We start from the raw sequence: 15,008 nt of genomic DNA, 5'->3' as shown, positions 1-15,008 counted from the left end.
TTTAACCTCTCTGTTCAGCTGAATGGCGGAATCATTGCTAATGCAATAGAATGGTGGAGAAACTTCACCTGTTTGGCATCTTTGGCTTGCTGGTGCGATAAAAGGGGTGAAAACTTTTACCTACTACGCCTTTCCGCTGAATGATTTGGTCTCTTTTAGAGGCTCCTTTTTATACACTCTGGGTATGTTTTATTTAATTGGTCATCGATTGAAAACGTCAGCATTTTGCCAATGCTGAGTAGACATACATTACTTGTTATGGTTGAGCTTGTTACCTCACCTTTAAAAGTTGACTTGCAACAAAATTCATATTACAGTTATTTGGTATCAAAAGATTCACCATGTCTTACTCTTTTGTGTTGTGGGTACCAAATACGTGGAAATGTGATTACAAGCTCTTAAAAGCTCAAAAGCGAAAAGCCGCCGTAGATTGGAATCTATTTATTTCTCTGACGTAGTCATGACAGTTTGGTTATCGTCTTGTCATGCACGTGATGTTCTCACGTGAATTGAAAGGCCAATAAAAAGCTCAATATAAAACTTATCGTAGCACTAGTTTATGACAAACACTTCGGGTTTTACCGAAGAGCTTGTATCAAATATAATGTAGATGCTTGCTACTTTACAGTTTTGTTTTGGCATTATCTAATCGTCAAGTCGTAATCTGATCATGTGACCCAATACTTCGCAAATAATTTTTGCAGCACTTTTTGATTATCACAGGTGACCAACAGGCTCGTCTTGATTATCAGACAATGATATGTACTCCTTTGAGGTAAGGTTAAAAAATTAAATGAATTTTTACGGTAAGTTATAAGATATCAGTGCTAAAAAGTGACAGCATTACAATGACGATAAAACAGACGCGTAAGAACAATAGACATGGTTTTATTGAATGCGTGAAGCATATTTGTGAAAATATTTCGACGAATAAGGTTGCATGAAAGTGTAAACAGAAACCATCTCCCACAACTACGTCATATTTGAGCCGTTTTGGAAAGAGAATCCAAACTACGGCGGCTTCGTTTTTTTAGCTTTTAAGAGCTTGTAATCACATTTCCACATATTTTGCACCTACAAAACAACAGAGTAAGACATGGTGAATCTTTTGATATCAAATAACTGTAATGTCAATATTGTTGCAAGTCAATCTTTAAAGGGATGATTACAGAACTCATTGATTTTAATGGTTGCAGAATTTATAAAAGTGCTTCTATCTCTTTTGTTGCTAGCTTGAAATATCTGGAAAATTCAGAAGTACAGTCATACTTCGACATACGAGCTTAATGCGTTCTGAGACTGAGCTCGTATGTCAATTTACTCGCATGTTAGTGCAATTTATTTATACATAGAACAATTAAATATATATCGATTGGTTTCCATATTCTAAAAAATTGCAAATAAAACACTCAAAACAAGATATTGTAACAGAAAGAAAATGTTGGTTATTGTCCTAACTTACCACATGCTTTCAAAAAGCAACAAATAAAAAATAATGCAAGAAGTGATTAATTAAAATGTAAAATTAAATACATACAATAGCAGTTAACGCTAGCATTTGCCAGGGAGGGCGAGATAAGTTATCCTTCATTACAATAGTTTACTTTGATGAATTTGGATTTTATCAAAGTCTTAAAAGATAAACTTAGAAGCAAACCTAAAGGCAAACTTTCATTTTTAACTTAGCGTAATTAAAATTTCTTCGCCGTTCATAGTTTTGAGTTTCTCGCTAGTTAGCTAATTTTTCCTTTGTTTCGCTATCACGACCAGCCAGCCGTTTTAAGAGAAACCTATCTAAGGACGTTTGCCTTTGTCGTCCTTTCAACATGTTGCTATTAGGACAAATACAGGTGTTGTCACAAGCCACGACCACAAGCCGACCACTAACACGACAAGCACGACCACTAGCCAGCTTGTCCGAATGTCTATTTTTTATAGTCTTGATAGATAGCACCAGCCTTTTCACATAGCATCGTTTCAGTTACGCTGTCACCGGCCAGTTGTTTGTCTTTTATCCAAAGCCTGAGCAGTTTCTCCGCCAGCCATCGTGAAGATCGCTGTGCCGTTTAGAAACTATGGTTAGTCCTTTAGCAAACTAAAAGCCCTGAATATAATCCTTCTGTTTGATAATCGTGGATGTATTTCTGTCATATTGCTGAGCTAGCTCAATCACGCATACACATTTCGCATATTTTTCAATAATTTTTCGTTTAATATCAATTGTTATCATTCGCTTTTTCTTTGCATTATCTTTTATTTTACTGGCAAATTTTTGGTCTACGCACAGTACTTTTAATTCACATAATTCTGCACTGAAAATCGCGCACAAAAAACACGGTGCAAAGGTATAACCTGTGCAGTTGAAAAATACAGAGTGATGCTGTTCTCATAAAAGACCTCCGACATACTTGGCAACTGACTCACGTGCTCGTATTTCAAACATGGCTCATATGTTAGTGCTAAAACTTGGTTAAAAGCTAGCTCGTATCTCAAGTTTCTCGTATGTTGGAGCACTTGTAAGTTGAAATATTACTGTATGCATTTTGTTCCATTCTTTCTAGTTTTCCGAGTGTCCTAATCTCAAAACACTTCTTTTAGCTATTAAAAATTATTAAAGGGTACTTTCCAGGGGCAATGCGTACTGCTAGAAGCCAGCTACCTGAGAAACTCCATGACTAAATGAAACTCATGGAAACTTAGTTAGCCGGCTTTTTATGAGTTTGGTAGTTGCTGAGGACCACCTTGACATTGCCAGTGTACGATGAAAATAAAGATTGAAAATCGGAAAATAAAAATTAACATAAAGAATAACTACATATACTAAAATGTAAGATAAGCAATGAAAACTTTGTTTATGTGATATACTCATTTTTTCGTAGCAGTTTTTTCTACTCAGCATGAACTCTCTGCTGCATTGGATGGTTATTCTGTGTACAATCTGTTGCATGAGTAATATCTTTATGTGCTATGTTGATTTTGAATAGCTACATAAATGCATGTACATGTTTTGATGAGATATAGTGATTTGTGGTATTGCAATCCAGTTCATGTACAACATCTTTTAGGTAAATAAATAATTAAGTTTTATTATGTTGTTATCATCTGCAAATGTTGTTATCATCATAGGGTGAAGTAGCTTATGGGCTCCTTGCAAAATGGTCTTCATGTTTTATCTATATTTCTCAAAATTTGTGTATTCGTCATTGTATATGTTTGGCTATAGCAATTTTCATATCATGGAATAAAGACTCTGTAAATCAGAAGATTTGATCTTAAAACTTCCCATTCACCAGTCCAACCGTCTTACTAAGCCACACGAGCTTGATAAATTCGCTAGGCGATATATGTCGCTATATGGGAGGAAATACGCTACACGTTCGGTTACCCCGCAAAGTCATGGCATAGCGTCATGAGGTAGCTCTTATTAGTAAGCTTACTCAAATTATCTATCGACAATGTGCCAGGCTGATAGTAAGTGGCAGGCAACTCTCATTACCTCTCATTGTTTATAAGCTGATTTTTAATACCCAAACAACGCTGGGGAGCACAGCTAGTTGTTGTATAAAGATATCAGCAAAAGCAGATACCAGAAAGAAGCAATGCCTAAACCACAGGAGATATACACAAACTGCAATGAACAAAACACCAGTTGCATCAAATGACCATCAAGAGAAACAATAACTATAGAAGCACCGACCAACAGATTAGAAACTTTCAGAGATGTGTCAACTAGCTTGCCCGAAAACTGCCAAAAGAAATTAGAGACTATGACACGTGCACAGTCCTCTTCCAACCTCCTTCAGACACGACTCAAATAAATAGAATTAGTCATCCTTCCAATCAGTACGTTGCCATGGCGTACTTGAAAGAAGTCGACTTAAATACCAACCCTTTACAACATAAAGAACCAAACCTGAGTACCTAAACACCTTACAGGCTAACAGAGATATCTATAAAAGAAAACAGCTCTAATGACTGCCTCGTTTCCTTCGTCTGTTGACTCTGTCTATTTCAACGGTCAAATTTCTTTTTCAATGGACTGTCATGAATCTTTTGACTGTCGAGACTCGGGACAGAGTGGAAGAACATGGACAACCGTTCGAGTGAGGGTGTAACTTTCATTGGCTATTTTGACCTTGTGCCATTAGTACCATTGTTTGAAAATTTTGTTAGTCATGTATTTTACTTGTTGGACTAACAGAAACAAAGAAAGATCTCTTTTTGGTAAATATTGGTAATGCTTATAATAGCTTAACATCTTCACTAGTACATGAGCTAGTAATAATCATATTAACTCCCACAAGCTAAGCAAAAGTTCATGAACCAAACATGGTCAAAATAGAGTAACAAGACAAAGCGAACTCAACACAGGTGTAAGTGTGGCCCAGGGTTGATACTCCCCCCAAAAGGCCCCTTAGGCTCGGCCCAAGATCACGTTTTAGGGGTGGTTTTCAGACCATGGGGCACTGTCAGTGAATTGCTACTTTAGAGGGTTTCCACAGTCGCACCAGTGAAAGGGCCCTGAAAATTATTTTTATAACTTCTGAATCATATTGGATGTTTAGCGGGGCGTGGAACCTGGGCGCCCCCTAGAGAACTCCCAGTGTTTAGGGGGTGTATTTCAAATTGACCAACCAGGTGATTGGGGGTACAATATCCAAGTTTGGGCCTAGCCAGGTGGGTGTTTCTTTCAGAGTATCAACCTTGGGAGGTGCAGATGTCGATTAATTGCGTACAACATAATTCTCCCTAAACACACATGACACTATTATTTCTGATTGTTGTATAAAGCGAATCTTTTGATACCAAATAACTGTGATGTGAATTTTGTTGCAAGTCAACCTTTAAAAGTAATTGCAGAAAACTCAACTGAGTATATGTGTCTAGTCTGAGTCAACAGAGAATAGATAAAATACAGCCAGGCATGACTGAACCACAGTTTACATTTGAGTCAAATTTAAAGGGCTTTGTTGGCGAGAAGACTTCATAATTAAATATGTACGGTAGCATGATTTTATTTGTGAAAGACACAAAGTGGGGCTTAAATCGCACCATCCTACTACTGTAAGACTTTAACTATTACAGTAGGTGCTCCTACAATGTTAAAAATCCGTTCTAGGAATGTTTATGTTATAGGGATTTTACGTTACAAGAACAGTAAAATACATGTAAATTGACAAATCCGTTTCAAGATCTTTCCAAAGTTACCTCTAAGGCTATGCAAAAAGGAAAAACTTGACTTTACTTTTTTAATTTGTGGGCTGTACGGTAGCTGCAGTATTATTAGTTTGCTTCGGCAAATTTTCTCGTTTTTATTATCAATCTCATTGGTTTTATAGACCACGATTGCGGAAATTTTACAATAATTTGATAGGGAGTGCACATCTTCGACGTTCATTTACAACGATTTGCTTATCTTTTTTAAACAGCAAAGTCTATTCTGCAAAATAAAACTAATAACAAATATTTCATGCGTGTACAATAAAGCAGAACAACAAAATATATCTACTATAAAGAACGATGCTGTTGCGGATACATGTATAATAAATATACAGCAACGATGCGCGCATTATGTATAACAACATGGGCACATCGTTTTTCCGCAAGTGCTGCGGGTTTCAAATCGAGTTTTTCCAGAACTCGCCCGACTTGACACTTTACGATGTATGGAAATTGTCACGTAGAATCAGACCTGCCAACCTAAGAGTGGGGCAATGCGTGAGATTTGGTTTTGGGGCAATTGATGTATTAATGATAATATATATATAAAATTATGGAAATTGCGGCAAAAATCTTACGCATCTCTCATTTTTTCTTTGGGGTGATTGCGTGAATCTCACACCCAATGCGTCAGAGTTGGCAGGTATGCGTAGAATCAAGCAGTTCTACCGATATCAGTACCAGTTCTACGGTATTCGTTATCTGGAATTCGCGTTATAGGAGGTACAGTATTACTAGGAGCGTGTTATGTATGGTATCTGACATCGTCTCGTACTTCAACACATTGTCTCGTGAAGTTAGTCGTGTACTCTAATTTTTCGCTGTTGCCAATGATGTTAGAATAATGGCTCAAGCTGTTCAAGACATTCAGTGCGGTTTCTGTTTCCGGAAGATAGACGGTGTACTCGACCCAAAGGTGCTTCCGTGCAAACATATCTCTTGCATGGAATGTCTTTCAAACTGCTATGAGACAAAACATCTGTTAGTCTGTGGGGAGGATGGCTGCAGGTGAGATATTATTTTTAGACCTGATGAATAAATCTACCATATTCGCTATTGACACCTCCATATTTGTGCTTGAATTATTTTTGGCCATAAATAAAGATCACATTTATGGGAGTGAATTAAGAATAGGATGAACATTAGCTGGAGCGAAAAACCCAACATTTAGACAAGGGCACTTGCCCTATTGGGTTATATATATTCGAATCTGTCCAATACGCCCGAGGGCATTATATGAACATAAAATTTGAGATAAAATGATTGATAAGAACGCTAAAACCTAATTTGTTGCAATACCAAGATCGTATTAAAAACTGAGGGAGTCATCAACGCCCTGACCCACAACATTCGGTGCCATTCTATTATAAAAAGAGTGCTTATATTGGTCTATCCTAAAATGTGGGTGGACTACTCCATGACGGGTTTGGTGGGATGGGTTAAAAGAGATATAGTTATTGAGGTCTAGATCGTATAGACCAAACACAATTCTTTTTAAAAATTTCAAATCCAAATCTTCTCTTCTATCTTTTAGTTCTTGGATGTTATTTACACGCATGCACTCTGTGACACTATCCATAGGCCCGAGTCTGGGTTGCTTTCGATCGATTTTGTCTGCATGCCTGTTAATTTATTTCAAAAAAATTGTGAATGTAAACAACAGAAATCAGTTAAAGAAAATATCTTCTAGTCCGAAAACAGTTATTTTTAAAAATGGTGTTACTCGAAATTGCTCAGCATTTTTGTGGACATAGGATAACTTTTTGGGATTTCAATACTGTAGTTTGTAAATTGAACATGAGAGATTGGTTTCAATGGAATGAATGTTTGTAAAAGAGCCATGCCCAACTATGTACATAGTAATAGCGAGTTAGAGTTTTGCTAGTGCTCAGATCAGATCAGATAAAAATTTTCCGCAAAAGACCCTCCAATGGAGGTAAAAAATTTTCCGCAAAAGACCCTCCAATGGAGGTAAAAAACAAAATAGCGGAACTCAGCTTAAAAGAGCAAGCTAGCTAGTCAACCTCGGCACGAACTTCCCTCACCGTCCGAGGCCAAAAAGAATATCTTAACTGATCGGTATTAATGTGGGGCAAGTAATACTTCCCAAATCGAGTAGACAATGCAGGAGGCCTTTCCTCTTTATCAGAACCACTTTCCCTGACTTTAACTCCCACATTTATATCAATATCGCCTCTGACGATTCTACCAAAAATATTTTTGCGCAGTCTGGATCGTCTCTCCTCCAGCGATTCAAAAGAAGTATTCTCTCTTAAATTAGTGAAACTAGTAATTCCTTTTTTCTTAAAAATGAATCTCAGTGCTAGGTTTTGTGTCTGCTCTAATGATAAAATATCTTTTTTAAGATGTGGATCCCAAACCACGCACCCATATTCAAAGCCTGGTCTTACCAAGGATGTATATGCAGCCTTTCTAGTTCGAGCATCCGCATCTCAGAGTACCCTTCTAAGCATCCCAATTAATCGCTTCCCTTTAGATTCAATTTTGCAAATGTGTTTATTCCATTTTAAGTCACTCTGGAGCTCTACTCCGAGATACGGATTAGATAAGACGCTTTCTAGTTTTTGGGCACATAAGAAAAAAGAAGTCTCTTTATTTGACATGAGATGGGATTTTCCCACTGAAAGGTGGTAACATTTCTTTGGATTAAAACTCATCTGCCAGAGATTCGCCCAAGCCTCAAGTGAATGCATATCTTGTTGCAATGTATTGGCTTGATCTCTTGTGGCATATACCAGGGCATCATCTGCAAAAAGTCTACACTGAGAATTTACCTTGTCAGGAAGGTCATTAATAAAAAGTAAAAACAACAATGGTCCGAGCACCGAACCCTGCGGCACACCAGAAGTTACAGACACAATATTTGACAGTTCATTTTCTACCTCGACTACTTGAGTAGTCGAGGTAGAAAATGAACTGCTAATAGAAGTGCTAAAGAAAAATAATTGTTAATTTGTATTAGTGCTTGTCAACACATGATAACGCTTGAAATTATTATGGTTAAATTGATAGTGTGACTCCTTTCCTGTCTATTTGCACATATAAGCTCAATCTTTTTTTGTTTTTTAGTATAGGCCTACAGTACCAAAATTATCAGTTCCAAGTCAAAAGCCATAGTTGGCTCAAACTAAAAATCTATAGTTGTCTCTGTTTTATAATCATTCACTACGTCTTCACTAGCTTGAAACAGGAAGCAGGAAGAATAATGCTTTCCAATACACCCTCCTATATATATACTTATGAACCTCAATAACCTGAGAAAGCTACATAATCCTGTAGACCTGTGTAAGAGGCTTTGCCTTCTAAAGCCCATCTGGTTTCCTTAGCCTAAGTTCTTAAAACAGTCAGGCATGCGAGAGACATCTGCATATATAACAACCCTTTTTTATTGGTGCCCTGAACATAGACACTGTAACTATTGAGGCTCAAACATAGGTTTTACCAACACCTGGCATCATGTTAGGAAGCAACAAGCTTCAGAGACGGTGTCTGACACGCATGTGTACTATCCTCTGATACACTAATAGGGCCTTCAGTCATCATGAGCTCACATTGGGTCATTGGGTTAGTCACACTGGGAGTAGGGGAAGTTAGCCAGCTTACCTAAGGTGTTAAATGGGGAATAGTAATCATACATGAGCATGAAGATAGCCTGTGAACCAGATGTTAACCTTGTACTAAAATCGAAATTGCCATTGTATGAGTTGAATCATCCTCTTCCCATACTTACTCTCTGGCTTCTAGTAGCTCTCACCAGCCTAACCTGTGATCTTCAGCTCTAACCTGCAAGTCCTGAGTACATAGCTGTACCTGTTTTTACCTGCTCCTGTGCTTCCAGGACTAGGCATCCAGATCACTCTCTTCTCGTGCCGACATCATTGGATCATCTGAATCATACAGAAGGTAGATTCTAAGCTCCTCCTCAGAGCGTGGCTCCTCTTCTATCAGGAAATACTGTGCCTTTATCTCTTTAGCCCAATGAGTCTTTTTTTGGGCTACCATGCCACCTGTTTCGGCATGGCTAGCATCATGGCTAGTACAGGTTCCTGCCAAAACAGCATCTTCTGAACCTCCCTGATTTGAGATGTAGGGAGCTAAGTGAGCCTCCCCACTCACAGACTGCTGGTTGTCTGTAGGTAACTTCACCTCAGCCTGGGTAGCAGGTAGCTTAGTGTCCTTCAGAACATTGTCCATATGGGTAGCCAAGTTTGCCAAGGTATCCTTGAACTTCTGTTCGTTTTTTATTTCCAACTGAAGCTGGCGCTCATCGACCTTCACAGCTGCAATAGCTTTCCTGTACTGTTCCTCAATCCTCAACCAGCGTTCAGCAAAGTCATGTTCACGCTGTTGGATGACTGACCTCATGTGACATTAAACCTGACAGAACCTCATTGATGAAACTGCTCGTCTTATTCAGGAAAAACTGCGGCTTACTCTGAGCTGCCTCTGCGTAGCTGGTGCTACGAGGATGCACCTTTGTTTTTGGATCTGCTTCTTCTGTGCTAGTAATATCTCTCATTGATACCTTTTTTGGTCAGCCTTCATTCCTGTCCTTCCCCTCTCCGGGACCTGTATCTTTTCTTTCAGATTTATTTGTTAAATTTTGCAACATTCCATCATATGAAAGATGCCAACGTGCACCAGCAGTAATAGGTCTAGGAGGCAATAATGGAACTGGCTTAAAACCTTCCGTACACAATGCATTTAAACAGCTAATAATTTCAGCTGCCTCGACTCATTTATGCCCAAAAGTTTTTTCTCAATCCTTTTATAACATGAACCTGAGTGACAATAGATCTGTATCTACTTCCCAACTGAACCTCTGTTTTGCCAACTACTTTTAATTCATTACCATATACTGCAGTCAATACATTTGATAGCCCCTTAACTGTAAATCTAACCTGTTGGCTGTTTTGTTGGTTATTGTTGAAACTTCGGCCCCTGTATGAAGCACAAAATTAACCTCAATACCATTTGCCTTTAAAGTTCTTACTATTCTATTATCTAGTTGTTTAAGACCAGATAAAGAAACCCTCACGCTTTTACTAAGATGAGGGGAACAAGTGTAGTCTGTCTCTTCTACCTGAACCTTTGTTTATAATCCTATCACTATCCCTACTGCTACTCCTATTATAGCTGTACTTGCTAAGAGCTTGTTTCCAAGAGTCCTCATAACCATTCTTAGCACAGTCAATACTAGCATGACCTTTCCTACAGCAAGTAAAGCACTTAAAAGCAGGGCAACTGCGAAGCCAGTGCTGCCGACTACCACAGTTATAACATTAATCATTCCTAGGTAAACGTTCACCCTTAGATCTAGTACACAAATGATCTCTATCAGCACTAGAATCTCTAGAAGACCGACTAGAATTTCTATATCGGCTCCTACATTCATGTCAAGTAAACTCTTGACCTGAAGATCTACACCCAACCTTGGGGTACCTATTCTTAGACCTATTATAATAATAGTCCTTACATTCCTTCTGAGAAATTCTATGAACTTCTGCACGTTCACTAAAGTAACAACTAGCACTTCTAGTTCTATTTATAGATTACCTAAAAACAATGGCCGCTACTTTTGAATCCTCTGTACCACTAGCTTTTAGTCTTAGCATATTTTAATACAGCTTCTGAATCACGAGCAAGTTGTCTAGCTAGGAGAGTATCTGATAACCTTGCCCAATTTAAATCCCTTTCCTGTAGCAATTGCCTACGTAGCTTTGACTGAGTCCAATAATAGCTACCACAAGAGCAAAATCTTTCCAGTTATCATCACCACTCAAGTTCAAACTCTTGTTAAATCTCAACTTTTAACATTTAATCATTTTCATCACATGCTTGCAAACAAGTAACAAGTTTTATAATCCTACCATACGCTGTTTCTTCTGCACCATAAATTCGTTGTAGGTGTTCCATGGCCTGCTCATAAGTAGAATCTGTGACTCTAAACTAAATCCTACAGATTGTAAAGCCTCACAGCCATCTTATGGCATCCGATAACACAAGCAGTTTAATGTGACTGCTACAATTATCCTGACCTTCAGTCTTACCCATTGGCAGAATGGCAAGTTCTGCACATTAACCAAATTCTATTAGCCAAGACTTGTAGGAATCGGCTACATCACTAGGGTTAATAACTTACCTAGGAAAATCATTAGCATTGAACCTGAATGCAGCCATAGTTAATAATGCCAAAAGCACCTCTACCATGACCATCATGCAAAAGTAATGAAACACCCTCCTCTTCCTGAAATGAATAAGTAACTAATTCCTGTAACACAATCACCGAACACTTAGCCTTACACCACTCTCAATGTCCATGTGATCATTCGAGCACTAAACACTGTCAACACTGTCACTGAATCAACCATTCTTCGCAAACCATGTTTGCCTGTGACGCCTTGTTTTATAATCACTCACCACGTCTTCACTAGCTTGAAACAGGAGAAGAATGCTCTCCAATACACCCTCACACACACACACACACACACATATATATATATATATATATATATATATATATATATATATATATATATATATATATATATATATATATATATATATATATATATATATATATATATATATATATATATATATATATACATACAGTCAAACATGGATAACTCGCCCTCGGATAGCTCGAACACATGGTTAACTCACATAGTTTCTTTGGTCCGTTCCCACGTAATGATAAATTGCTATAGATAACTCGACCTCAACTCTGTTAACTCTAACAGTTTTTTGCCCAACGGCTACCGAGACGGTTGTTATCGCTTTAGAAAATCACTTTATTCCAAGCCATAGAGGTGAACCTAAACTATTCGTAATTCATAAGCGTCGTTATTACCACCATCGGCAAAACATTTTTGTCAACAACTTTTCTAAAGGTTTGGTGAAATTTGATTTTTACCAAACATCCGCTTAGCGATGGCCCTTCGGAAGCAAGGAAATGTGAGGTAACCTTCGCATAAACTTAAAAAAAATCGGCAAAATTGATCTTGGTTAACACGCTAAAAAAAGATGTCTTTTTTTCTGAGCATTTCAACAACGATCAGGTTTTGCCAATTTTAATCTAAAAAACATCCTGGCAATAACATCACCTCAAACAACAAACCAATCTCAAGTGATAGAAAAATTTATACTTTTTGATAAAAAAGTTCTAAACTTTACATTAGAAGCATTTAATTTGAAACAAGCCATTTATGCTTTTGATTTATATTATAGTTTGTATATGTACATGTATCTACTAATAAATAAATAAATACATGGACTTGTGACAGTGCTCTGATAACTTGAACGCTCTGATAACTCGAACACTTTCGCTCGGTCCCGTGAAGTTCGAATTATTCATGTTTGACTGTATATATATATATATATGTAAGGACTTCAATAAGCTGAGAAAGCTACATAATCCTGTAGGCCTGTGTAAGAGGTTTTGTCTCCTAAAGCCGATTTGGTTTCCTTAGCTTAAGTTCCTGAAACATAGTCAGGTGCGCGAGAGATGCTTGCATATACAACAGTCTCAAAGTCAAAAGACATAGTTGTCTGAAAGTAAAGAGCCACGCTTGTTTCAAAGGGAAAACCCAAAATTAGCTCAATTTGTATTGAGCTGTAATTGATATTACAAAGTGAAGAGCCATGGTTGCCCTAGATTAATTGATTGACTGAGTTACCCCCACCCCATAACAACACTCTTTCCTACTGAGCACCTCCTTATGGTGCGTTTACACTGGCCAGCACTGACTCCGATTAGGTGCCAATACCCTGACTCAGACAGGTACCTCAGACATTTCACGTATGGGTGCCGACACCGATTCCCCCTTTACATTGCAACGATCGAACTATTTTTGTTGGTACCAACAGCCAATCACAGCGCTTCGCCCTTCTGACCTTGACCCGACCACGCGGAGACGAGTACACATAAAAATCAACGCGCTTGATGTGGAAAATTATATACTAGTACTACACTACTATTACTGCTCCTACTACTACCGCTATAAGCAACTACTGAATGCCGAATGGAGTCTTCCAATGAGATTTTGTTGATGGCAGGATCGGCTGTGGCAGCTCTGACAGTCTGTATTATATGTAATTATATGTTTGTATATATTTTATATCTGTAAATATTTTATTATATGTGTTGTCCTTTTTATTATAGCCTTGTTACTCGTTATGCTATCAATTGTCGTCGTTTATGTTGTCATATCAATAGTAGTAGTCGTACAACTGGCTATTCACTTTTAATTAATTTAAATAAAAGTTCACTATCAGAAAGAGCACGAGGGAAAGTTTAATGACAGTCTCCTAGCCTCTCATTAAACCTAGTCCTTTCGTTTCATAAACTTAGCCCTGTCATTAAAGCGTAGGCTCATTTAATCAGAGGCTCCTAGCTTCTGATTGGCTGATGAGCGTCCGATTTGTCGGTGCAACCGGGCACTGCTGGGTTTCACCAACACCGACTTTTAGATCGGTGCTGACACCGATCTTTCTGTTCACACCTACTGACACAGACTCATCAAATTTGTCTGTGCAAGACAAAATCGGTGACAAAATCGGCCAGTGTAAACGCACCAGCACCATTACCGTATCTATACACATTCTTAATAAGCTCTTCTATCGACAACTGTCTTTACTGAGTATCCCTCCATCAACACCTGTCATCACTGAGTATCTCTCTATCAGCATCTGTTCTCACTGAGTAACACTCTAATAACATCTGTCCTTACCCAGTATCCCTCTATCAACACCTGTCCTTACTGAGTATTCATCTATTAACATCTGCCCCTACTGAGTAACTCTCTATTAACATCTGTCCTCACTGAGTATCCCTCTATCAACATCTGTCCTCACTCAGTAACCCTCTAATAACATCTGTCCTCACCCAGTATCCCTCTATCAACACCTGTCCTTACTCAGTATCCATCTATTAACATCTGCCCTTACTGAGTAACTCTCTATCAACATGACTGAGCAAATTAGATGAAGTTTCTGCTTGACTACTCAAGAAAAACACTAGTTTCAGCCTAAAAGCAAAACTTTACAACTGCTTTTACTAATTAGAAAAGGGATAATTCTCTCAACCGATACAAGATAGCTCGATGTGTACCACCGACCAATACCAAGGCAAATTGCTATCATACCTCTATTAACAACAAAAGAAGTCTGGCCTAGACATAATCATGGTATAATTATGATCAAGTTAGGCAAGAGAAGACATGATTAAAATCGTTGATTGAACTCATGACTTTTCCTGGAAACAAATCACGATTTTTATTTTTTCTCAAATTTGCAAATAGTAATGGTTTCTGGATAAACAATCTGAAACAACTAGAAGAGAGTGTTTTGAAACTCCATTAAAAATTCTGTTAAACTTGCACAAAATCAAACACTATATTTGCTCTCATTTGTGCTTTGTGTGAAACTGCTGGTTGCTCTATTCAACTGAAGTACATGTAGTTTGCACATTATAATCTTATGTAACTTTTGAATACAAGATATATAAGAAATTGTCAAACTGAAGCATGTAAGCCAGTAATACTGAAAAGTAGGTTCACCAGCATTCTGATGCATTACATGCATCATTTACATGACCAAAAATAAGGGAAAAATTGAATTTATCAAGAAAATCATGAACACTGAAAAAGTTGATTTCAATGAAAAATACAATTTATTTTTGAAAAAAATATCATAATTTTTTTTCTTACTTGATTACGATTTGAATAACAAAATTAGTTGTGGTTTTAAAACTTGCAAATCTCGTT

The 15,008-nt window shown here is 37.7% G+C and overlaps 1 protein-coding gene across 1 annotated transcript in view; it reads left to right on the top strand.

Moving 5' to 3' along the window:
* Positions 1-6,064: 6,064 nt before the first annotated feature.
* LOC137388567 (tripartite motif-containing protein 2-like) overlaps positions 6,065-15,008 on the top strand; it is a 49,942-nt gene continuing 40,998 nt past the window's right edge. The window contains exon 1 of the mRNA XM_068075050.1: positions 6,065-6,228. Within this exon, the coding sequence (XP_067931151.1) occupies positions 6,065-6,228 (164 nt within the window). The remainder of the gene's footprint in view (positions 6,229-15,008) is intronic.

The sequence above is a fragment of the Watersipora subatra genome, chromosome 2 (genome assembly GCF_963576615.1).
Source record: "Watersipora subatra chromosome 2, tzWatSuba1.1, whole genome shotgun sequence".
Lineage (NCBI taxonomy): Eukaryota > Metazoa > Bryozoa > Gymnolaemata > Cheilostomatida > Watersiporidae > Watersipora > Watersipora subatra.
Note: the sequence above shows the minus strand (reverse complement) of the source record. Positions and strands in the feature narration are given on the sequence as shown.